This window comes from Puntigrus tetrazona, chromosome 12, assembly GCF_018831695.1.
Source record: "Puntigrus tetrazona isolate hp1 chromosome 12, ASM1883169v1, whole genome shotgun sequence".
Classification (NCBI taxonomy): Eukaryota; Metazoa; Chordata; class Actinopteri; order Cypriniformes; family Cyprinidae; genus Puntigrus; species Puntigrus tetrazona.
Genome location: NC_056710.1, coordinates 8,413,808 through 8,441,423, shown reverse-complemented (window position 1 = coordinate 8,441,423; position 27,616 = coordinate 8,413,808). Strand labels below are relative to the sequence as shown.

The window sequence follows — 27,616 nt, the reverse complement described above, 5'->3', positions numbered from 1 at the left end:
TGAAATCTAATTTCTAGTTCATTTGAAAAGGTTTAGTAATTCAAATCATGACATGCAAAGACCTATCCTCTTTGTTACTGTTCGTAATGAGTGTTTGTAACACTCATGTTCTTTAAAATGTTGTAATTTTTTAAAGAAAATTTAACGGCAAATACCATTTTGACAAAAAACACTTTGCGCAGTGATGCATGGAAAGATGTTTTTTCATGTTTCTTTCAGGTCCAACTGATGTTAATCTACTCTCTTGTCTGTTATGTTTGATGGACATAAATGGCAAATGTTATTATTATTATTAATTATTTTAAACATTTTTTTAACACTTTATTTTAAGGAGTAATTACCTAATTAGATACTTAGTAATAGCCATTGTACATGAAAAATTTCTTTACATGAAATAAAATGTACTTATCATCCGACTAGGTTACTGAAACATAATTACAAACTGTAAGTACAAACTGTTACGTTAACTAAGTTACATGGTAAGTACATTTTGTTTTATCTAAGTACAACCACTACTACCGAGTACTTACTAGGTAATTACTCTGTATTACAGACACCTTAAAATAAAGTGTTACCAAAAATTCTATTAATCAAAGCAGCACAACTGTTTTCAACATAGTGTCTGCAAGCTGTTGCATGAACAGGACAATTTAAGACTAGGAATGACCAACTTGAGTTATTTTGGTGTCTGGTTTGCATGCGTGATGTGATTGCACTGACGCTGTGACACCAGTAGTCTGTGAACAGCCTGAGTTTGACACTGTCAGCGTGGCCTCGCAGGTGCAAACGTGCTGTCAGAGTCTAACCTCTCATGAGATCCTCTTACTAAAGCCAGACGTACACACTCTCTGCTCAGCATCCCCAGCGGACTCGCTGCTGTCTGTTCAAGAGACCTAAGCATGCCACTTTGCTGTGATCAGAGGTCTAGCTTCGGTAATTCAAGCCAGGCTCCTCTGTCCTGCTCTGAAGGAGAAAGCGAGGCGTGAAAATAGCATCCCTCTCCTCCAAGCTCCCTCCTTTTCCATGTGTTGTTGTCGCTGCAGTGCTCTTCTAGATACAGGCCCTTGTGCCTATCTGGCTACGGCACCACTGGAGACCTGGTTTTTAACAGATGCAAATAACAATCAGACTAACAAGAGCCAAATGACCCATCAGATACTCATCACCGTAACCCGTGACGTTTTATGCATTTTGTTTTTTTCAGGTCTACATTAGAATCCTGGACAATGAGTGGAATGTGTACCGGCGCTACGCTGAGTTCAGGGCACTGCACAATTATCTGCGCCCGCAATTCCCACAAGTCGACACGTTCAATTTCCCACCTAAAAAAGCCATCGGCAACAAGGTATGTACTGTAGGTTTTCTCCGTAATGGCTGATTCTACTTTTTCCCGATTATACTTGCATTTAGGGACTGAGGGGTTTGGCTTAGGGTTGCTTACATGTAATTATGCATAATTGATCATTGTTATAACATGTAACGTTTAACAAGGACACTTTAAAATAAAGTGTGACCGGAATTTTCTTGTGCGAAAGTTGAAATCCAGATTCAAACTGTTTCTTAATTTTGGAATTTTGGCACAGCCATGTACTGCAATGAAAACAGCGTCTGGAGTAGCATGATAAGTTGCATTTGCAAACTTTTGATCTGATATGAATGCATTTTTCAAGGATCACAGTTGTGGCAAACCATATATCACAAACTCGAAAGTTGATTGTTGATTCTGTACACAGCCGGCAGAAAACATAAGGCCATAACATTTGAACTAACATTTTAAATGACAGTAATCCAAAAATATGAGAAGAAAACATGTCAGCAGAGCACAAAAAGGCAAAATAAAGAGAATGCTGCTGTAAAGAGAGCCAGAGACCCATCAAAAACAAAAAAAAAAAGAACACTTTCCATCAGAGCCACCTGCTACTAACCAGCATGCATGTTTATTTTCTTTATTCTTCTTTACAGCACCCTGTTTATTTTCTTTCTTTTCTTTTTTTTTTAAAGCACATTGTTTTGTTGTTATTATGACTATATAAAAAATAAAAGTAGATCCTTTGCTTTTTCGAACGATGCCTTATTCTTATCCGTTCGATCAAAACTCGTGGAATATTTTTAGTTCTTTTCGAGGTCATATAGAAAATACGAGACTGGCGAGGGCTTTCAACAAGTTAAAAACCATTTATGAAATATCATTATTGTTGTAATTATTGAAAACAGAATGGTTATTCAAAGTCAGATTAAATTATATCGCAAAGAACGTTCTTTCATTCATAGAACTTCATTCTAGTGTGAATTGCAAAAAATGCAATCATAATCACTGAAGCTGTATATCCTGCAAAAAGAAGCGGTTATAATACTGTGTGAAAAGAATTCTGATGCAACCTGAAACTTAATTGGAAATTGTCATTCATTTTCCCTTTATCCACTTTAATTGTGCAGGGGCATTTTTCGCCCTTTTTTCTTGAATCTGAAGCATTTAGCTTTTTTTTTTTTTTTTTTTTTTTTTTTTTTTTTTTACCGAAGCACCCGTTTTTGACCCTGCGCTCTACTGATATATAGAGTTTTGCTGCCTTCAATTCCGTCACCATTGATTTTGCCACTTTGGAGGTGTTGACACTTTTTTCCTAGCGTTTCATCTAGTAGGCTGCTGTGCAGAGAGTATAAGGGCAAGATTGCTATGTCATGTGGTCCTGCCCTCTGCCTCAGTGCCCATCAGCATCATCAGCGGGGCAGCACTGTATGCGCTAATGAGGATAGTCCACTCTGACAGCACTCTGATTCCCCACCTGTCCTTTCATTTTCCTCCCATCCCCCCCCTCTCTGTTCACCCAGGGGCAGGTAATTGGCTTGTGGCACTGCACTCTCCCACTGCCTGTGATTTTTGAGAGCGTGCCAGGCAGAGCCACTGGCCCCCACGTGGCCCTTCAAAGGTAGACTTTTTAGAGCGTGAAAGACAGACCTGATTTACCGGGACCCAGACAGTCACTGCCAGCCTGCGTCCCACCTCAAGGACGGCCAATCAAAAGAGTCAATCAACCCCAGGGCTGCCGTGAAGACAGCACGCTTTGTACCTGCTCTGAGCACATTAGTTTTGCACTACCAGCAGCCGGTTGTTGGTCTGGAGTTTAAAAACGAGTTATTTTTAGCCACGTTTTGCCATCTTGCTCTTAACATACCACCAAAAGTGGAAAACAGCTGAGCAATTGTCAATTAGGAGATGTGTCTGCATCTGTCCTCGAGTAACTCTGCTCAGTGATAAGTTCCTGACCTCTCAGGGAAGCGGGTTTCGCTTACGTGCTGTGTAGAAGCTTCGCACATACACGGGCCTGAAGGAGGCTCGCTTGTTCTCTTTTTTTCAGAGCCGAGAGCTGCTAACTGCTTTCTGCTGAAGTTTTAGCAGAAACTTTGACATGCAAATGCAACTGGAGTGTGGAAACCCTCAGGGCTCGGTTAGAACAAGAAAGCAGGGAGAAAAGAGTGCGTCGCGAGCAGGCTTTTAAAGTTGAAATGGCTGCAAGTGCGGAGGGTTTTGATGGCGACAGGGCTTTTGTTGGTAATCATTGGCCCGTTGAGATTAGCTGTCATGTTATCGTTAATTCTGTTATTGTTTTGTTGGAGCTCGGTGGCACTGGGTTAAAAAAGGGGCTCCGTTCCTTTTCCATGAGATATGCGCCGTTGCACACGTATGCGCGTAGGATATCTGATCTTCCGCAGTCCAGAGCTTAAAGCTGAATCTTTGAGGTATTCTTTGAGGTACTCTGATGATTCTTTGTGGATCCACTTGTGTGGATAAATCAAAGGTTAACAGGGTACTTCAGAGTGGCTGCTCCTTAAAAATACAAGGCCTGCATATAAAATATATGTGCATTTATTCCCACAAATTAAGAATTTAGTCTCTTGGTTTAGTTGGATAGAAATTAGTTCCTAATGCTTATTCATTTCTTCACTTGTTTTAGCAAATCATGATCACGTTGTACTAATTATATAATTATATATGATATCATACTAATTATATATGATGAGGTATAGATATCATTAAACTAAAATATTCACAAACATTATCAATGGTCATTATTAATTATCAATGGTTTCAAATAACTATTTATTAAAAAAGTTGTTTGCACTACACCAACCCTACACCTGACCCTTCCCCTTTACAGGAAACATTTTTACTTTTCTCCAAAAAAAACCCCAAAAACCCCAAACTTTTTAGTCAATTTGTGTTTTGAAAAAGGGACATAGGGTAATGTCCTCATAAGTCACCTTCTCCTTGTAATACCAATGTCATACCTATGTCATTATACAAATGTGTGCATAATGTGTGTATTCTATGTCACAAAAATGTTCACACACACACACACACACACACACACATCATGTGTACAAAAATTTCAAATAAAAGCTGTTTTATGAGTTATGATGCCAAAACCGTATGAACCAGCAGCAAATCTGAATGAAATCTGAAAGACATTCTAATAATTCAACTTTGCTACAACATGGATAAATAACACTTGAAAATATAATGTCTATTGTAATATTTCACATTGTTGCTGGTTTTGCTGTATTGTAAATTGAATACATTTTGAATGGTAGTGTATACACTTTAATATTAAGAGCACCACATTCTGTGTACAACATATAAAAAGCTTCTCTCTTATTAAACCATGTTGCTTGATGTCTCTTGATCAAGAGTCGTGTGAGTACATCCTGTAATCATGCTTGAACTGAAAGCTAACTTTGAACTTCATAACATGGTTGTGTTCTCCTCAGGCCACTAGTTACACCGAGAAGAGTAATGATGAGAAAATGCAAATAATGCCTCAGTTGAGGAAACGTACACCCCTTTGAAAGTGAGAGCACACTCCTGATCATCTGCACTTGCTGGTTGAAATGAAGGACTGGCCTAATCTGCATCTTGGAGTCTCTTGTTGCTAGTCTCATCATTTATCTTGAGACAGCAGCTTGTGTAATTACCCAGCGAGACCTTTCATGAGCCTCGCTCAAACCAGTGCAACACTAGGCCTGCTCTTGCGTCTCCTCTGACAAGTTCTTGAATTTTCTTTCAACTGTCGCTTTGTTTTTCATCTCCGAGTGAATCAAATAGATTTTAAACTTTGGTGATTGCACAAAAATTCCAACCATCCAATGTTAAAGCATCTCAATTATTACACTTTTTTCGGTCTTTTTCATCATCCACCAAGCATAAAAGTCTGACACCTTCAAAAAAGTAATAGCACAAAAATATAAATGCAAAAGCTTCCTTACACTCCCAAACAGTGTGTATAATATCCTTAAATCTTGAAAAGAGCAACCTTTCTTCTGTGATTGTCTTGAAGCTCTGTGTTTTGGAATGGAATATGAATTTGGTGTCTTGTTGTGCCCATGACTTCATTTGCTTGGGCCATGTCAGGCCCCTTGCTGCTCAACCATACTGACAGCTCCTAAACAGCTGATTTGTCAGAGGCTTGCCGGGGCAAACACGCTAAATGCTCCCCAGCCTACCCGTCAAATGTGCCCTGAATAAAAAGCAGAGCCACGCCGAACCCAGCCAACCACAGGAATGATGACATCAAAGAGAGGCGACTGTCAGCACTCCAGTCAAACTGTCACCTCTTAAGCTCCTCAGCTCTATTTTGATTTTTTTTTAAACATTTTTTATGACTGAGGTTTTTTTTTTTATTTATTTTTTTTTATCAGGATCACATTTACAGGCTCCATTTTTATTTATTTTTTTCTTGTTCACGCTTCAGAACTTTAAAGGGGAGTAAATCTTAAGGGAGCTGTCTTAGACGGTAATTGAGAGATCATATAAAGTAGCCACTGTTATCCTGTTAAAAACTCCTGGGATGAGTAGTTGTATTCACACTGAGACAGGTGGAGTTTCTTGGAATAGAGTTAGAATAGGTTACAGGAGCTGCCAGTGAAGAAAGTACACACTTATTGCAGACATACATTCAATCCAAGTAATTAAAGTTTATTTGTATAGCACCTTTCACGCAAATCATTGCAAAGCAGCTTTACAATGTAATGCACGTTTCTGCATTATGTTTAATAGCTTATCGGTGTTGACAGTCTCAAGTTGATATCCGTATGGCAGAAATGTATTGTAAAAATCAAGCAGTTAGTTAATGTACTGTAATCAAACAGACGGCCAATGCTATTACAGCAATTATTATATGCTGAAATTAAACATATAGCAAAATTGGGGTGTTTTGCAATAAAATGAAAGGATTAGTTCACTGCAAACTGCCTGAAAGTTCTGCCATTATTAATGGAAGATGTACGTTTGGAGGAGAAGAATTGTGTTAATTTTGTTTTCTTTGCGGTGGGGTTTGGGTTTAAGTCCCAGGTTTGACACCATTGAGCAATGCACCCCGGGGTGCGGCGTTGGCTGCCCACTGCTCCGGGTGTGTGTTCACGGTGTGTGTGCCGCATGTGTGTAGTTCTCGCTACTGTGTGTGCATTTGGATGGGTTAAATGCAGAGTACAAATTCCAAGTATGGGACACCATACCTAGCCACAGGTCATGTCCTTTCCTTTGCCTTTCCCTTCTTAAAACTAAAAATAAAGAGAACAGATATTAAATTAAAATGATAGCTATATGGTGACATAAATATTGAGACAATAGAAAGAATTATGAATGCTATTCAATTAGTTTAATTTAAGGGAAGGATTATCAAATTGAAATTTTGATGAGGGCCAAGAGGGTTGGTGGCCATTCCGATCTCTTTCTGAGAGGCCTACACAATTAGAAATTAAAATTAAATGCATATTCAGCAGTAAAATTATTTTATAATAATAATAAAAATAATATCCTTATAATATGTAAGTAATATTTTGTCATCTTTTTCATTTGAAATGAAATACAGAATTTTATTGAATTAATATATTCTTAATATATTAGAAATACGATTATATGAGCTTTGTCTGTGCGTCTGCAGAATTTTTGTATTCCTGTATTCATCAGTGGATTCGTTTTTGGTTCAAGTTTGCTTTTCCCTTGTCATTTTTGTTTTCGTCCAGGTGACTGTTTTGTTTTGTCTCGTGCGGTAGGTTTATTTTATCCAGTCAGGTTGAGGGCTGATGGAGGGATTTAGTGAGTCTCTCTGGGGATTGGCTGTTTAGAGGGTGACAGTACAGCGATAATGTGCACATCCTCCCTAGACATGTCCTCAATGTCCCTGCTCTCAGCTGATAGCCTCACAGCAAAACAGGACAATGCCAGTGTGTAATACCTGCTAGCTACCCACCTATGCATACTGATAAGTGTTTCAATGTATCACTGTTACCTGGGTCTTTTTTAGTATATTGATTTCTTTTTTTTGAAAGCATAATATACTTCATTGCCACGCGTTAAACCCAGGCCTGTGTATTAAGAACACAGCACTAGACGCTGTTTAATTGAACCATTTATTCTGCTATTATGACTCATTGCCATTTAAAACCTCCTTGTCAGAAAGTGGTGGAGGTGCACAACAGTAGTAGTTAAGTTATTACAGTACACTTGTCACAGGGACAGTGACCTTTTCATTGATTGCTGCTTACATAATTCAGATTTACAATCTTTAACTTCACTGCTTACCACTACACCATCAATGCAAAAACTGATGGAAAAATCTACAAAAAAACATGAGAACTTTTTTTTTTTGTGCTAACGTAGTGGCACACCAGGGTGCACATACTATTTGTAGTATAGTAATTACATTATTACAAAAGATTTCTAAATTAAAAGATGTCAGCGTTCGCTTGAATTGATTCAGTAAAATCAAAACAGGGATGATAATAGGTCGGCCTCAGCCAATAAGATTGTTTTTTGCACATTAGTTCCGCCCCCCTACCAGAGAAACCGGCATCTAACACAGTACCTTGTACGTTATGTGCGTTCACAGGATGTTGCTCAAAATGGTGTTACAGTAATATTATTGTGCTGAATTTTGAATAAAGCGGTTATTTTAGTTTTCTCGCCATTCAAAAAAAAAACTAACTCTTGGCTTCATAACATGAACCACTGTGGCAGATGGAGCATTCAGACTACGCTTTTCTTACTTTTCTGGACCTTGAACGTCGTAATTAATGGGACAGTCACAAGCCTCCCGGTTTTCATCCAAAATATCTTAAATTGTGTTCTGAGAACGAACAAAGCTTTACTGATTTGGGACGACATGGGCCTAAAATCAGAATAGTAGTATAATGGATCTCGTGACACTGGAGTAGTATTTAAATTCTAATAATAATAGATGCAGCCTTGTTGGACATACTAGAATTTTTTCAAAAACCTTTGCACTTGCACTATTATCGTGGATGTTAATGTAAATTATTTGTTTGAATAAATTATTCAAATGTGGAGTAATAAGTGGCTAGAAACATAGAAAAGAATAATAATCGTGGAAAGAGTGCATGTACTCTATACACAAGTGAAAATGTAAACGTCTTTTCAGTTTAGTGAGAATATAGGTTTTGATCTGAAAATGTGTATGTAAATGTGGTCAAAGAATGAATCTAGCATTGGCTATGAATATTAATCTGATTAATCGGAATAATGAGTTCTGGTATGTAAGGGCAAAGCTTAGAACTTTAGATGGACAGTTTCTTAGAGAACCCTGCTAACGTCACATTATGAATGAATAACCTTTATCTAGATTATCTGTGCACTCACATTTTGCTCATATTGTTCATCACATCTCTTGTCTCCAGGGGGAACAATTACAGACCTTTGACCATCCCTGTGACCCACATTTACCATGATTAAAATGAACAAATGTTCATGTTTTTTCACGCTTTGGTGCATACAGTGTGATCTTCACAGCAGCTGGGTTGCACAGATGTAGAGAGAGATGATACTGTACCACATAGCCACAGGCCAGAACGAGAGCAGAGATCCAGAGGAACTTTGAGGGAATACTTAGATGTTGCACAGCCCGTGTCGTAATATACAGTCATCTCAGGATGCACAAACTATTCAGCTAAAAAGCTTATAATTATGTTGTATGATATATATCGTGTATGTGGGAAATTTTTGTGTTATTCATTTCATGTATTATTAGTATTATATTGAAGTTTATTGTACAGCACTTTAGGCAACTGGCTTAACTTGTCAAATAAGAAAGAAAGAAAAAAGTTATAAAATAACATGCATAAACAAGAATATAATTTTTTTTATAAGAATATCTGCATGATTAAAAATGGGATGTTCAGTGGAGATTCAAGGCAGGGAATTATTTAAAGTAACTTTGATGACATGAACACATTTTTAACATCTGGCACATCTGCATCTGTCAATTTAACCCAAAAATTTGATCATTTATATTGTTAATTTAAAGAAATTGAACTGTAATGTTGTGGTAAAAAAGAAATCCGAGCAGAATCTGCTAAAAATGCATATAAAGATAATTCTTTCTAAAAATATATATTGTTTTATCTAACACAATAATGATTTTAAATGATCTTTTGGGGCATAAAGCCAAAACTCATGTGTGATTACTTAATTAATTTGCCCATTATGTAACTCAAAATCCAAATATTATATAATTCAAATAAATACATTATAATTTTTTATTGTTTTCATACTGTTATTACACACACACACATATGTATATATAAATGACTGCAAGAACATTGATTGGATTGCATTTTATTTTTGGGTGAACTACTCATTTAAAGGTTTGTCCCTTTCTAAAACAAGATTTTGAGTGGAGGTTGAGACTTTCTTTTCTGACCCACCTTCTGCTGTGTGCTGAATTATTCACTGACTCTATGCAGGTTCTCGTACATTCACTGACCCATTTGTTCTCATCATTGGCCTTTCCCAACACCTGGTTTGAGACATTAGTATCCATATTTTCTGGAGTGCAAGAGTCTGGAAAGTTCTTTATGGTTCATAACACATGGTCATTATGGTACTGGCTACCTACATTATACATTATTGATTTCCCACCATTTGGCTTAAACAAAAGGTTGAGGGAGGCACAGAAATAGAAGACAGTCTGTTGTCTCTTCGGGCTTCTTGGGCGCAGCTTTAATTGAACTCCACATTATCTTTGCATTAAAGATGACAGCCCCAGGAGGATCTGCCCTGTTCTCATTAATGCAGTGTTTGCCATTTCTGCTTTCACTAGTCAAAGTGAATAAATTATGACTCCTGGATTTTGTATGCATATGCAACATGCCTGATGTGTGTGCCAGTTTTTTTTCTTGCACCGAACATGTGCAGAGAACACGTAAGAAACACATGTTCTCTCATGAAAACTTTCTTAATAATAATAAAAAAAAAAAAAAAAAAAAACCTGTCAGTGCATGATGCTGCAATTGTAAATCATTTTAAACTCTCAGACCATGTCCTGAACAAGTCTGATAGGATGAATCAATAATAATGCAAATAAATAGCAATAAAAATGTTTCAGTATCCAGCTGTGAAGAGTTTAATGTTCAGTGCAGTTAGACAACTTGCTTGTTGTTTCATAATACTGTGTAAATGGACTGCGCTTGATTTGAAATTACTTTGAAAATGTCTCTTGAATTCCGATTTAGTTCCTGCATTTGCCTAAATTTGAATTGCATTTCGAGTGAGGTAGCCAATAAAATCCAGAATTGAATATGAATGCAAGATAGCTTCAAGGACATGTCATTTTAAACTAAGAAATAAAGTTTGAAAAGACAAAATTGTAAAAATTGGCTTTGCAAAGTCTTGTTTGAAGGCTTTCGAAAATAAGTTTAAAAGATTTAAAAACAGAGAGAATAATAAATAGACAGTAATCAGCATGATTGTCTCTGCGATCAGTCTAAGTAATAATTCCCTTAACTGTCCAACAGAAAAGAGGCAGCTTGGGCATCACTACACAGGATTTTCTCCATCCTCAGATCTTGTCATTTTCTGTATTGAGTTGAATCAAATCTATTCATAACTGACGAATGTCTACACTCGTTTTTTATTTATTCAGACCTTTTCTGTTTTTTCAGCCCTACAAGTACTGATTATTGAATTGTTTCCTCAGATGAGGCACAATAATAAGTGTGTCCCATTGTCTTAATTTTCTCTTTAATAAATTCTCTTTTGAGTTCCACGGTTTGTTAAATTGTTAAATTGGTGTATAATTCATTCAATTCCAATTCATCTTCTTGTAAGCTGTCAAGTCATCTTTATTTTTGTTGCACTTTATACAATGGAGATTATTTCAAAGCATAATAACAGTATTAACAGGAAAGTGACATAATCAGTGAGGCAAACTACACAAATGAGGCAAATACGTATTCTGCTGTGAAGTGGCTCTAACAAGACAATAGCGCTCCAGTCAGTTCAGTGTTGGTTCAGATCAGTTCAAAAACTGTGTGAAGTTCAAACAAGTTTAATTAAGTGAATAGCAGCTAAGCTGTAGACAGCAGTGACTTTATTTAACTCAAACTTTTCATTTAGTTCAGATTCCATAACAGAGTCGATGTTGCAAAAATTGTCAAATTTGAGCCATAAATGAGCTCTACGGTAGACAGTGCTGTCAGTATTAACCTGAATTCAGTTTACATTACATTAAATATTAAAGTCCAAGTAAGCCAAAAGAAACACACAAGGAATCCAAATTTTATCCGGTGACAGAAATGAAAAAAAAAAAAAAAACAGGCTGTGTGCGAAATGACTATTTTTCATTGTGAATTATTATACAGTTGTATTTTTTGTATTTGTTTCCACGTTCAATTTCTTGAATGCTCCCACTAAATACACCTATTGTACCTGAAAATAAAACCCTGTTTGTTTTATTTGTATATTATGTGTATTTGAAATGTCTATCTTTGTTCTCGTCTTTTTAAAAACAAAAGTAAGATAATGACAAATAATAATTAACTTCACACACTTTGGCCTAAATATCCACCGTTCTTTTTAAATATTTTATTACCTTGGAAGGATTTGTCTTATAATAGGGTATAAGATAGTTTGGCTGTAGAAAAACCAAAATAAGGATTTGTGATATTTAAAAAAATGTCTCAGTCAAGGAACAATTGAGTTGATATTTTTCGATTCAGCTTTTTCCACAACCCCCGGTTTGTTACATGTCTTTTGCAGTGACTGCATCGAAAGTTTGATTCGCTGGATTATATCCTAAATCCTCTGTAAGTCATTTTGGATAAAACCATCATGCGAACGCATAATTGTAAATAGCGTCTCACATCACACCTGATTAGTTACTGCAGATATGCCCGGAATGATTGATTAGCTCGGTGTGGTTTTGTACAGTAAATCCAATTTGTCAAACAGTTGCGGGCAGAGCGGAGATAAACTAGAGTAAATATGTACCATCAGATTTTATTTGTAGGATGAATGAGGTTATTTCCCCAATCGAAAGGCAACATACGACCGCTTTTGCATCAACCTTCAGGGGGGACGGTCAGCGTTATAAATCACCTCTTTCAGTCATAACTGTACGGTGGCTTGTGCTGTGCTTCACTGTACCAGCTTGAATCAGCCTCGCACTTTGTCATTTTGACGATGTGTCTCCTTCATTCAAATCTCGCACACGTGTCCAGACATGCTGCACGCGTGATTGGACAAAAACACAACTCCCTGCGCAGCATCTCCTGGTCCAGACAATAGCCTGTGAAGATGGAGAAGCACTCCAGCAAGTCTTTATTGGCTATAATGGCAGCGTCTGGCAGTGATTTTCTCTGTCTCACTGCCTGTCGCTGTCAGACACAGACGATCAGCAGAACTGTGCTTTGAGGAATTTGGAGAGCAGCCTGTCGTTTAAGGAAAGAAACAAAACTGGCCCGAAGACAGAAGCCTGAGAAAATAATTTGCAGAGAAACACTGTGGCTCTCTTAAGAGATGGCGAAGCGCTTGGTTTTGTCACGAGTTGTTTGTGTGAATTGCAGAAGAGTGTTTGTGTTAACAGATTGTCTGAAGGTCCTACTCGAGCTGCACGCATAAACAGCTTAAAACATCAGTTGTTAGGTGCACTTGCCATAATGCGGCTTGTGCGTGTGCTTTGCTTGTTTATCAAGGTGTTTGGCCCTTAATGGTCCCTCAGTGAAAAGGTGTTTTAGTATCTTGTTATCCTGATAGAATCCAATTAGTAGCATAATACATCCTCAAACTAGGAGAGTGCTAGAAATAGGCCTTTTACTAAGAATACCAAAGGCTTTGGGTTTCTTTTCTTTGTTATCCCCGTTTCTATCGTATCATATATTTGAGCCCGTTTATCTTATTAGATGTAGTTTTCTGCATTAAGCCAAAAAACTTTCGCTCAAAAGTTTAGAGTCAGATTATTTTTCTTCTAAATAAAAAAAAATTACAGAGAAGGTATGTTACAAAAGATGTATTTCATATTTATTAAATAATCTTTAAAAAACTGTATCATGGTTTTCTTCTTTCTTCCTTTTTTAAAATGTTGATAATTATGAGAAATGTTACTTGAGCACCAAATCAACATATCAAAATGATGAATATTCACTTTTTGTCATTGATGGAATAAATTACACTTTTAAAACATAAAAAAACGTACGTTTTATGTAGTAATATTTCACAAATTCAAACAGTTTTTGCTGCTTTTATGTTTATGTATCTTTGTAGAAAAAAGGATGCGTCTTTCACAAACCAATTTTTACAAACCTTAAATGGGATAACGCTTATTTTAATAGTCCACTTTAGACATTCTACTAATAGTAAGTAACTTTGCAACTACATGCCAACTAGCAGTCATTAGAATATCAGCAGACTGCTAAATATCTTTATTTTGATGAGTCCACAACATACTCACTATGAGAAACCTAACTAACTTTAAACCTACCCTAACACTCTACTCTAAACATTAGCAGACATTTAGTCGCAAATTAATAAGATTTATTTGACACGTAGTTACAGTTACTTATAGTTTGTAGAACTCGAAATAAAGTGTAATCTTAAGTTGTTATTTGTATGTCAGCAATATATGCAAATGCATATATTTATAACTGTATTTGTGTTTTTATAGGTCAGGCTTAAAATGCCACTTTTAGTTTCTTATAATATGAAACGGGGATTCCTCCTTCATCTCCATGTGTTTGAAGACCTAAGATACTTAATAGCGAATACCACTTGATGTTATTGTTGTCAAGTGCTCAGAGAGCGAATATTTGTACTTGGTGTCATGGCTGTAACCTTTAAAGAGAGTTCTGAGATGACGTGGGCCGGAGCATTAAATTAGCCCTGGCAGGCACAGCCCTCATGGGTAAGCTAATCTGACAGCAGTGATCTCCTCCACATATCCCGTATCATAATCAACTTTTATGCCTTTTCATGCTTGTTGGAGATAGATCACTATTAGAACTTCATGCCCCGATGACACACTAATGCTGAAATGTGGGGTGACAGTGGTTTAGATGGCACCCAAACACTCATTTCCTAACGATCTTTATTATTGTTGGGTGATTGAGCCGTTGGCCTCTGATGAAGTGGGTGACGCCGGAGCATTTAGAGTAGTCCCCTTCCCCTCAGCCCGTGTCATATTCACGCACGCGTACAGATGCAAGAACTGAAGCATCAGGGCCAATTAATCAGCCATCAAGGGGACATTAATAACATTTCAATCTTTCTCCCGCTGTCCCTTGTTCTTTCTCATTTGCTTTTGATGTCACCCCCGCCACAGCGCTGACTTTGATCTGGTTATCCATCAGCTTGATACGCTGCGTACAGTCGTGATGCTGATGTTTTGATGCTCTAAATTCAAAGCAATTCCTGATGAAACAGGTTTTTAGAGGGATATTGATTTTTATATTGTGCTTGATAGAGAGATAGAGAGAGATAGAGTAGATTAAACATTTTGCTAAATTTCTTTTTTTTTTCTGTTACATTTATGTATTTGTACCATAAATGTACAAGTAGCTTTATACAACATTTGTACTCTATTCTAAATCATTTGGAGTCCCACAGTAGCGTTATGCGATGAACAGAACCATATGTAAGAAAGCATGATCTCCCCCACCAGAGCTCTCAAATCTTAATCATGTTTGTATGTTAAAATATGGCATTTTGATATGTTGCACCGAGTTTGACATCAGTGATTTATTTCTTTCAGCGTACAGTATGGAAAATAGCTGCATGAACATCCTTCAAGTTCACTTTGGCGTACTTTGGAAAATGAAAAATATGTACTTGAGCAAACAGAATGTAATGTTTTTGGACACTTAATTACTGAAATGTGCAATTGAATGAAAATGTATCATAGTTGATCATTGTGCTGAAATATATGGTTGAAATGTACTGTTAAATGTACTGAGAAGCATATGCGGTGAAGTTAAGTATACAAACTGCTGTTAGGTTTTTTTAGACTAAAATATAACTTTACAAAACGGCTAATTAACACACTAAAAACATGAAACTCTTAACATTCAAATATATCTTTAAATGTGCTGAGAATTAACACTACGGGTAACATTGTTATGAAGTACTTTACACATGCTTTACACAGTACTTTTTTAAAATCATGATAAAAGAAAAAATCACCTAAAATTGTTAGGATTGTTAGGAATCAGCCCTGTAAGTGCACTCTGGATAAACTTAAGTGGCTTTTTATTTAATTAGCGATATGTTGTCTGCAAGTAAGGTTTCTTAAAAATATGTTTTAAGATCTGAAGTACACTAGAAGCGTACATTCAATACAATTAAGCACATTTCTTCCCCACGAGGGGAAGTGAACAGTGCAAGTTTTTTATTTTTAGCTCAACTGTGTATTTGTATTAATTTGTAGGATGCCAAGTTTGTCGAGGAGAGAAGGAAACATCTGCAGTCATACCTGCGCATGGTGATGAATAAACTGATCCAGACACTGCCTGAATTCACTGCCCAGCCAACAAAGGAGACTTTACTGCATTTACTGCCTTTCTGCCAGTGAGTACATACACAGCGCTGACACAGTAATTCGCATGCAATAACCATCAGCTGTGTATAATTCAGCTCCATGAACTCTATATGAGACTGTATTTTAGTGCCTCAGTGGATGATACATGCCATTTTGAGTTGTCACTCAAGTAGGCCAATGCAATCAAACTTTCAAATGCCACAAATGCATGCTGCATAAAGAAATGACACACAAAAGGAATTCAACAAGAATGAATTGAATCTACTTAGAGTTCCACATTGACATTCGCCATTTGCAGTACGATTCGCTAAAGGTTGTGAAAAGTTTGCTTTGAATGCACTTTGCATGCTAAAAATCCCAATTTCTCAACACTATTGTCTACAACAACATTTTTTGTTTCTGTAAACAAGAGTTTTAAGAGCCGGATGGTTTTCAGGGTACCCACTATTTTTTAACAGTGAATTTATAGCACTTTCCCACTTGTTTGTGAGTTACTAGATAAGCATAAAGGATACAATATTTCAGAGCTCGGAATGGATTGTAAAAATGTGTATTCGTTGTAAAAATGCCCAGGGAGTTTTATTTTATCGACTTAGATTTATTTTTCAGGTCTAGAAATTTCACTTAAAATTAGGCTACCTCATAAATACACAGCAACCTTGGTTTTTCACAGAAGAAAAGGTTGTAAACTGTCTTAAATGTTACTTTAGTAGTCTATAACCTGTTATCATCTTGTGCCCTCCTGGTTGAGAACCACTGCACAATCACTCCGCAATTAGGATTGGCTTTTTAAAATGCAGAAAGTGTTCTCGACTGCACGCCGTCTGGATATATGCCCCATTATAATGCTGTTCTCCATTATTTGATCGTCACTTGATGAATTACTACTGCCATGATGAGTAGAAAATGTACACAAACTTAACTTTTTAATAAACCCTATTTACCGCCTGCTTTCTGTGGGCGGTAATAGCACAACGTTAATTACGGCAAGCAAATAGCGCTCACTTTTACAAACTTTCCAAAGCCGTATTCACATAGACAGGTGTGTTTGTGTCTGAAAAGAACGGCAGTGTCTTCGTTTAAATACCCGAGGTACTTTTTCAGCACCTGGTTAAGCTAAGTTACGACGGTTTGGTGAATATGGCACGCGTTTCTTCGCTGAAATCCCACTCTACGCATTTTACACAAAAGCGTCACCAATCATCTCACAGCTGTTCTTTTGCAGGAAATTTGATTTGCTTACAGGACCGCTCTCATCCTGCGTTTTACTGGCCAATTGTCTGTTCTGATTGGCTCATTGATTTATCAGGTCAGACTTCCTTTCGCACGCTGCATCTCATTGGTTTATTGTTAGAGCTGGGTCTGGCAGCGTGACGCGATTTCAAACAGGAAATTAATAAAAAAAAAACTATTTTACCCTCACATCAAATCTGATTTAATTAAAAGAGACCCTTGGCACATTGTGAGACGATAATGGCTCTTTGCTTGGCATGACTGGAGATAATTTGAGTGCTAAGGACAGATGAGTCCAGCTGCTTTTTAGTTGAGCAGAGATCTGGATGTGAAGTACGATTAGGCAGTGATGTTTCACAAAAGCACTCTTTCCAGGGCTCCCAGAGTCCTTGATTCCATTCTTTATGTGGGATGGACTTTCCTAGTATAGATGTAGTTCACCATTCATCAGTTGAGTGCTAGTGTTTCTGAACTTGCCGTCTACGAACTGTGTTTATTCTCAATCAGTTTGCCAGTGTGATTTCTGTGATTAAAAGTTCTGTTCAGGCCTGGAGTAGCTGCTCGCAGTCACATTAAACACATTGGTGATTACATATCCATTCCATGCCAATAAAGCCGCCTCCTGGCAAACAGACAGAGTGGAAAACTGTCACACAGAGGTTACAGTGAGCTCGCTTTGCCAAGGAGGAAATCCTTTCATGTTAAAACCGCTCTTGTCTGCCCGTTCCTGGCATCTCCTGACTGTCACTGTCAGTTTTGAGTGGGAATGACGAAGGTCTTTTAAAAGACATTCTTGTGAGAAGGTTTCTGTGGAACAAAAAGCTTTTTCAGACTTTGAGAGACTTCAGCTTTGAAATGGAAGACACTTGAGGTCTGTACAGTTTCACCGTGCAGAGCTGCTTCAAAGAGCTTCCAGCAAAGGTGGTCTCGCCCAGAGTCGTCGTTTTAGTTTTGATGGAGCTTCACTGGCAGTCTTGACTCACTTGGTGCTTTAGGCAAGATTAGACATGAGCAAAGACAAAAACGTTTTTTAGCAACTTGAAGCGTGCAACTTATTCTACTAGTGTATTCGATCGATAGATAGATAGATAGATAGATAGATAGATAGATGGTCTTCATTGTCATTTGATCCTTCAGGAAGTATTTTGATGTGCTGTTTGATGCTCAAACATTTATTATCAGGGTTGAAAAGAAGTTATGCTACTTAATATTTTCTGGACAGGTAGTTAACAAATATAAATTGGATTGTGTCCTATGGTGTGACATGTCAAAAATATCAGAAGAAAAATAACATTCAAATGACATGAGAAAAATGTATCTTAATGTTTAGAGTAACAAATAGTGTGAAAAAGTGCCGTAAGACACATTCATACAAAACCTAGATACTGTGGTAGTAACGTTTTTCAGCATTCATTGATGAGAAAGTTCAAAAGAAACTAAGCCAATTGAGTGAATATGTAATTATCTAATCAACAAAAAGTTAAATGTAGTCTAATTATGAATGTTGTAAAATGTAGTATTTAATCTAAGTAAAAGCCTTTTTTTTTTGGAGTCTGATCATTTTGATCCAGATTGCATGCAATCAATCACTACCCAGCTCTATACACAATTAATTGCTTAAAAAATAAAAGGTTTTGTTTGCATGATATATTTATTTGTGTATCATGTCTATTTATTATGTATATATAAATACACATGCAGCATATCTTTAGAGAATATTTACACATATTTACATTCATTTCATATGTAAGTATATTTTTAAATACATAACTGGAACTTTTTTCTTATATACATCAAAGGGAACAGGTTGATTGGACATGATGCTTCTAGTCTGGCCAGGGACTATTGACTATCCCAGTGTTTTTCTCATTGAGAGTGGCTACATCCAGTAAGGCTCAATACGGTTTCAATGTGGTTGAGCCATTTCAAAATTTGCTTCATAGTTATTACCGCCTAAATCCACAACAAGAAGCCTCTCCAGCAGAGGTGCAGGGGATAGACAGATAAGGAGGGCTTGTTCCACAGCTAAATGAAGAGCTGAATCTCTGTTCTTAGAGGTTACGTAACATAAGGACGCTCTTTCAGCTGCTACTGTTTAGACTGCAGATCAGCCTCCTGCCGCATGGACCCATTCAATAGTATCTGCGCCAGTGTGTGTGCGTGTGTGTTGCTTTGTGAGGAGCTGAGGATGGAGAGATGGATAGATTTACTGGTGGGGGGCAACGCAACACCCCACTTACCTGCTTCCAGCTTCTTCCCTGCTGCTCCAGCCTGATTGAAAGCTGCTCAACACTTCATTCTTCTTCTTCTTTTTTTTTTTTTTTTTTTTTAAGCTGTCTCCCTCACTCTTTCCCCTTGCCCAGCTCTCCTCTTTTCTCTCTCAGCTCTATGCCGATCTGACAGCAACAATACAGCATAGGAGAAGCCGATCACGGTATGTTGTGTGTTGCATAACCCCACTTCTGGCTTGCTGTTCAAATTTCATTTCCTTTGAAACCTCTTAAATGTTATTAGTTCTATGTGATCATTATAGCTAGATTAGCCTGCTCTCAGACCAGTAGCTTCACAAGCGGATATTCCGTCCTATCCTCATGAAGGTGCCTAGAAACTGTTGTTTTTGCTACTTTTTAATACCAGATTATCTAGTTGCAGCACAAAAAGTATGCGAACCGTAGATTTCTGCATAAATTGGTCATAAACTTTGATGCCTTGTGGGATAGGAAGAGTGTGACTGTATCCAATCGAATTCACACAGTGATATAGTGTTTTATGCTTGTGTAAGGAAAGTGTCAGACATTTTAGAAATATGGAGCCACATCACAGAGCAAGTAACTTTTTAATCTGATTCACCTTCATTTTCAGGAAAAAAATGATGTGCACTTTCAGTGGATTTAAAAGTTGGGTTTTATTTGATTCCTCATTTATAATTATTAAATTAGATTTTTTTTTTACATTTTATACTCTTTATTTAACCTCTGTGAGCTCTTACTCTTGTGGACTTGAATTTAATTAGTCATTAACCTGTTACATTTTACATGAAAACTTATGTTAAAGCAGACTGCGGTGTTGTTGTGGTTTGGTTGAAGATGGAAGTCATTGTAGCAGAAATCCATTACAAATCCACGCACGAATATATGTGCATTCAGTTTGACACAACCATTTATTTGTTCTTCTCTGTGGTTCTGTACTCCTAAAATGTCTGGCACTCACTTTCAACATGCATATAAAATGCACACCATCGCTGTGTGATTTCGATTGGATGCAGTTGCACCCTTTCCATCTCATATGCTGCAAGTTTATGATGCCATGGCTATGTATTTCAGCTACAATCAAACAAAAAAAAAACACGATTCTCAGTGCAGCGCTGATACAGTCACACCACAAACCACTTCTCTGTTTTGCAACTGCCCTCCATCCCACCTGACACCTCCAATTGTTTTTACCAAGCACCTTTCTGATTTTCTGTCTGTTTTTAGTTCCCCTGCTCACAATTGGCACCATACATATAAGACAAATTAAACAAGGCAATATAGAATAAAAGAGAAAATGTCTTTTTATCTATAAAGGGTTACTTTTATGTTATTTTGTAGGCCATCCCAAAAATCCGCATCACCCATCCCTAAACAGATAAACAGATTTTTCCCATTGGCTTTTGTATTGTTTCAGAACTGTCACCCGTTTTGTACATTATGATTCTCACAATTGAACACAACTTTTATGAATTTTAAAGCTTAAGTATATATACAAATATACTAATTCATATGCATGAGTTTTTTAATTCAGTATGTTTGCTCAGCAGCCCACCTGATAACAATGGCAGATTTTGAGCTTTGTTGCTATGGTAACCTGAAACAAAATCAGGAGAATTTTACACAACACTTCCAGGCCACTAAGAAATGAATGGGTTTTCTCTAATTGTTGGTCCTTTCTGTCACCTTGAATGATACAAAGTGTCCGTCACATTCCAGCAATTTAAAATGGTCTTTGCAAGGCAGGAAGAGAATAGTGGATAGTTCACCCGAAAAAGAAGGTTGTCATAATTTACTCTTTAAAATTTGTATAAACCTGCATGTGTTTCTTTCTTCTGTTGAACACAGATGTTTTGAATGTGGGTGACCAAAAAATATCTGGTAGCCATTGACTTCCGTAGTATTTTTTCTGTAATATGGAAGTCAGTGGCTACCATCAACTGTCTGTTTCCCAGCGTTCTTTAAAAATAATTTGTGTTAAATAAAAAAAAAATCCTTTTAAAATTTTAAGTTGCTGTCTTCGTGCAAGAACTATGCTATACATTTAAACACAATGAGGCTATAAAAGCCGGGCTAAATGAGTAGATGAGTTTACCTGTTTGGCGTGGTGATGTTTAATGTCCAACAAATTTTGTCTCATTTAGCACCATTACATTTTTTTTTTTCAATGCAGTTAAAAGGCTAATCAATAAAACAATAAAATACCAATAAAACTGGAATGTGAGCACGTCTTAACAGCAGACCTTTTTTAGGCATTGAACAGAAAACTCAAAGAACCTATTGATTTATGGAACAGACTGATGGAACAAGACAGGATAAAATGCCAACTTGTTAATTGGTTTTGGCATACAAAAATAAGACATCCCTGAATTCTATGATATATTCACTATATTATTCAGGGATATACATTGGTAATTTAAATTAGTTTATAAAAAAAACATGTATTGGAAATGTTTTATTCTATTTAATTTGAATAATGTTTATTTATTTATTTTTTTAAGATTTGTTCTTTTGCGTTTTTTTTTTTTTTTTTTTTTGGTTGTTGTTTTTTTGGCCTTTGACTGACAGGAAGCGAAGTGAGATATAAAACATGGGCTCATTGGAAATGAATGATTTATTTATCTACTGATGATATATGATCTACTGATTGCTGCAGTTTCCAGCTTAAATGAACACTAGAGACAGTAAACGTTTATTCCTTTTCGCACACAAAATATGATTTGCGGGTCCACAGTTTTGATTAATAAAGCCTAATTTTCTAATTTTTACTTGTTATGAATTGCAATCTTTTTTAACATGCTCCGAGATTTGAAAACTGATACTTTTGAACACTGTCATCACATATACTCCTTCAAATGCATGAGTTTTTTAATTCAGTATGTTTGCTCAGTAGCCCACCTGATATGGCGTTGCACTTACAATTTTTATTTTTACTCTTCTGTTTAATTGTGCATTTCATTGTATTGTTATATCTTAAGTTCTTGTTAGTTAATCATTTATCTTATTTTATAGCTCAGTTTGCGCAGTACATGGTTTTATTATTTACATTGTTTATTTATATAAAGTTTAGGAGCAGGCACCAAGTGAGCCAGGAGCGCCACTGACTCCTAGACTACTCCATAAGTGACACAGTTGTCATGATATCCAGGCTTGAGTTGACTCTGTACGGTGAGCCGCAGCTGTGTATGTATAGCGTCTAACCCTCAACTGCAGCTGATGTCTATACAGCCCTCCCTCAGGACTCACACACTGTCTCTGACACACACACTCGGCCTCGAGGGCTTTCCCGCTCGGTGCTCAACTCACAGCCGTCTTTCAATTTCAGTTTGTTAGCCTTGAGTTACGGGTAATGTCAGTGTGCGGCCCACGAGGATGTAAAAAAACCCCAACGTTATTGCGGAGAGCTTGTTTCATTGTTTATTTACCTACAGCGGGGACTCTGGCACGAAGGAGCGTTTAGTTATTGTAAATGCACGGGGAACACGGTTTCCTGCTCCGTTTAAGCATTTAGGTGCCTGGTGGGAACTATCTGTTTTCCAAAGGTATTACAACACAAATGAACACCTGGAGTCAGGCAGGAGAAGAAAGAGCAAAGCGCCAAGGGGGTTTACCGATGTTTGCATTTGTTCTCTAACAGGGACAGCCCGACGGCTAATGAGAGTGGAGCCAAAACTGCCCGATCCAAAGCCTCCAGCCGCTTCCCAAGACTAGGCCGTAACTCTGGCCGAGAAGCCCGGAACCCCGAACCCCAGAGCGGTGACCTTTAACCTTTGAGCGCAATCCTCAGAGCTCATCAGTATGGATGTACCGAACCATGGACCTTCTCTTCTATTATGGATGTACACACCGACACCGTTGGGGACTAGCTGGGTCTATAAGCGCCGAACAAAATCTGCAAGAAACTGCAGCGTTTATCGGTTCAGAGGAAGAACTTTTTCAGTTACTATCGTGCCTAGTGATTTATTACACATGTTGTTTTTGGGAAAAGCCAGGATGTCATTTTGACTAACAGCAGCGACATGAAACTTTTATGAGACTGCGATGAGAATTATGCGATTGTCTGGAAATAATTTGCACATCATCATATTATTTGACTGCCACACATGGGACTCAATTTTATTTTTCTGTTTGTGTACATTTTGTTCCCATGCTCTGCTATGTATGAGGCTCAAAGTTAGATGTAATTGTGTTACGACTGCACTTATAATACATATAAAAAACAATCGCTCTCCACCTTCCTGTTCATAGTAGATTCAAAAAACGATTTTACGTCGATGAATGTCTGGTAAGGATGAAAGCGCTAATCGGATCTGGGTTCTCTTGCTTCAGAGACCTTGTCTTCTGTCCCTGAAAACCTTTCATCGGAGGTTTCCAGGGCTGCCATTATCCTTTATGACCTCAAGAGTACTGTTACACACAAAGATGTGGCGTATCGTATTATCTGGACTGAACAGAAGAGAATTTCGTAGCAGGGGAACCTCCACCGAACGCGTGAGAGATAATTTTTGCCCTATTTTAACTACAAGCACAATGATGATTGGAATTTATTACTAATAAATAGTATTTATGGTTTTAACATGTTATATTGTATATGAAGATCGTAGAGAGGAACCATGATGTGTTTAAGTAAATTAATATTCCGCTATCAAATTGATTGTGATGTAGAATTGCCATCAGATTCTGTTCGGCTGTAATGCATACAGTAGCAGATCTTTTGTGTGCTTTGCATATGTGTCTGTTTGCAAACTTTTGTACTAGTAAGCAACTGTATATGATGGTTTTTTCTTAAACAAAGTATCTTTCTGTCCCAAATGTGACAGGAAGTTGCTGTTTTGCAGCCTTAAGAGTACACGAGCTTAATGAATACACAAATAAACACAAGTACCACTGCATCTGTTTTGTACTGTGTCCGATTTGTAAGGTAACTGGAGATAGATGACACGGGTCTATTTTAAACAAAGAAAGTGTTTTAAAGGCTCAATGTATTTAAGAAAAAAAACTATGTTAAAAATAGTCAACAATGGCAGATTTTGAGCTTTTGAGCTTTGTTGCTATGGTAACCTGAAACAAAATCAGGAGAATTTTACACAACACTTCCAGGCCACTAAGAAATGAATGGGTTTTCTCTAATTGTTGGTCCTTTCTGTCACCTGGAATGATACGAAGTGTCCGTCACATTCCAGCAATTTAAAAATGGTCTTTGTAAGGCAGGAAGAGAATAGTGGATAGTTCACCCGAAAAAGAAGGTTGTCATAATTTACTCTTTAAAATTTGTATAAACCTGCATGTGTTTCTTTCTTCTGTTGAACACAGATGTTTTGAATGTGGGTGACCAAAAAATATCTGGTAGCCATTGACTTCTGTCTCCCAGCATTTTTCAAATATCATTATTTGTGTTAGATAAAAAAACTAAAAAACTATTCCTTTAAAATTTTAAGTTGCTGTCTTCAATGCAAGAAAAAAAGTGTTCAATCGCAAATCATTACGCAGATAGAACAGTGTATTCATATTTTAAACTCATACAAAATAAGGGATAAGTTTAAGGATAAGGATAGTTCCCCCATAAACAAAATGACTGAAAATGTATTCACACTTAAGCCATCCATGGTGCAGGTTTGTTAATTTGTTAGAACAGATTTAACATGCAATGAATATGTGCCGTCAAAATGAGAGTATTAAAGCATCACAATTATCCACAAGTAATCCTGTTAAATATAAAGTTAAATATTCAAATAAAATAACTGACATCTGAGCTGTTTACAGTAAATGATTAGGCTCCACAAAATTGAATAAAATCAACCGTTTGTGCTTGTTTAACACACCTTGACTAATAACACAATATACAGAAAATATAAATCAGGCTTTTAATAATTTTTTATTTAAAGACAGTCTTGAAACCAATATACGAAACTTTTTTTTTTTACAGAACACAAGCCTCTGACTGACTACCAACATATAGAACTATCTTAGAGAACGTAGGCATTTGACTCGAAACCTCGTAATTACTGGGATGCAGTTTTTGTGTCAACTAGCACCGGTGTTCCCTCGCTGGCAGTCAGAAGTAGATCACTGCTCGTCGCAGTCTAGCACAGAGAGTGTATTCACAGCTGAGTGAATACAGGCCAGACAATCTGTGCACTTCCACTTGGATGACCATTTAGATAATGTTACTTGTGCTTCTGGTCATAGCTTGGCAGCATTTAAAACTAAAAAAACACAGGTAATTTATTTCGCCGTGTAGGAGACGCTATAAAAGTCCCTGTCAAATCTGCATTACGAAGATGCAGTCCTTCTGTGAGCTAAACATAAGTACTTACCTTTAGCACTACGTGTCGTTATGCTACGTTAAAATAAGCTGTTTTATTCATGTGATACATTCCTAACATTTATTGTTCAGCTGAATATGATTTCCATGAATTTCTCTGCAGAACGCGGTGACCTTAGTTAAGTCGAGGCTGTTGTATAAACAGTCCTGAGTATTTTAGTGGGACTTCAAATTCTACAGCCATTTATTCTTCTCTTTCCCTCGTTTTCCCCCCGTTTTCAAGAAACCGATGATAAAAAAAATCTTTGCTTCGTTCAAAGATTGTGTTCTTACGCGTTCCATTTATTTTCTGTCTGTGCAGTCACAATATTCATAAGTGTACTTTTACTCTCAACCTAAATGACCATTAAGGTTTTAAAATTACGAATATATATTACAGTAACAAAGCTTCTTTTAATGAGGCTATAAAGTAAACGATTTCACTTAAACTGTACTGTAAATGAAAATGATGACGAAATGATGCCACGACAGTGCAGTAATAAAGTTTTATGAAGAGAAATCTAGAAAGAATATGATTATTTTATGTAATTCGGTTATAGCCTATAAACGTCTACTGACAAAATATGCGCAAGTAAACTAATGCAATATACACTTTTGCAATAGCAGCACACAAAAAAATGGACTGTAAATAACTTGACGTGAAGAATGCACAATATTTCATGAAAATTGTAATCATTGTAACATCATTTTAGGAGATGAAGTGTTAATACAAGACGGTTGAATGATTCATTTTGAATGATCACTCTTTAAATCACATATGTAAAATGATGCCATATTTTAAAACTGAATAAAGACAAATATGTCAAAAGATAAGTATAAACCATAATAATATGAAAAGTGAACACTGGATCAACTTAAGCGTAACGCGTAAGCATAACAGTCAATAAAACAGGAAGGAGCCGTGCTGTTAATCGCCAACCAGCTGTAAAATTCACACCCAATTCCAAATCGAATGCTTAATGAGCAGTAGCAGCCGACAGGTTTTAAATACAACATGTGTCGCTTCCATAAACAGTTGGAGCAGGAAGACAAGCCAGATTTAGATGGTAATTCAGCTTTGCTTGGGGATCATCTGTTGCTGTTGGCTCGGCGTGCTTTGATGGAAAAGCTGGGAGGAGACGTCATATCTGGCCCATCTGGGAGCGAGGTAAGAGAAGGCCTTGTGTATAAGAAAACACAGCTCAGTATGTGCCATTTTATCTGAGGAACACAAACAACATCAGTCACCCAACATCCCAATCGAGTTCCAATCCAACGAGCCTATCAAGATTTAGAACGGAAACCGGAGGTAGCAGCACGAGAAGATTGGCCCCATTAGAAACACTCTATTTATGTGCTGTTTTGCATGGAGGCTTTGTGTTTATTGCAAATGTAATTATGATTCAATTATTGTGATTATGCTAATCGAGGGTGTACAAGTCTTAGCGAGACACGGAAACACTCAACAACAAAGAACAGGTACTTAGAGAGGGAAGCAAGCGTACAGTGTCTACTACATGAAGCCCGTTCTCCAGCATAGATCTTGACAGTCAGTGAGCTCTAAAGATCTGCCTGGCTTTGCTCATGTGTCTGCTGAGAAACAAATCATATGGAGATGATTTATGGCAGCACACAGGCACATGCTGCTTTTATTTATTCACACATGGCGGAGTGACCACACATAGCACAATAACACCAGATTAACCTGCCATGGATCCAGAATTCTGCTTTAGGCCCTATTTCCATACGCCGCATGATCTCAAATATGGGAAACCGTGACTAGTTGTCAAAGTGCCGAAGGATTGCATCTCAGCAACATTTACAGTTATGTGGGGGGTTTTTTCACGATTGCTGGTTGCAAACATCTGGCGGTATTTAAAAATAACGTTTCTTAAAGAGGTTTTTGACATTTTTATCAATATGTAATTTTCTCGGAGGGAGAACATCTTAAAAATATTAGCTTTTTGTGTTTTCCAAGAACCTTTTGTGTAATGGGAAATTTTTATTGATTT

The 27,616-nt window shown here is 37.1% G+C and overlaps 1 protein-coding gene across 3 annotated transcripts in view; it reads left to right on the top strand.

Moving 5' to 3' along the window:
- The window catches only part of snx29 (sorting nexin 29), a 93,983-nt gene extending 69,791 nt beyond the window's left edge, over positions 1 to 24,192 (top strand). For 2 of the 3 annotated variants that reach the window (XM_043253992.1, XM_043253994.1), the window contains 3 exons: positions 1,205 to 1,345; positions 15,708 to 15,847; positions 22,938 to 24,192. In XM_043253992.1, the coding sequence (XP_043109927.1) occupies positions 1,205 to 1,345; positions 15,708 to 15,847; positions 22,938 to 23,067 (411 nt within the window). In that variant the 3' untranslated portion in view covers positions 23,068 to 24,192. The remainder of the gene's footprint in view (positions 1 to 1,204; positions 1,346 to 15,707; positions 15,848 to 22,937) is intronic. The other variant, XM_043253993.1, reaches the window with a different exon arrangement.
- Positions 24,193 to 27,616: the final 3,424 nt, after the last annotated feature.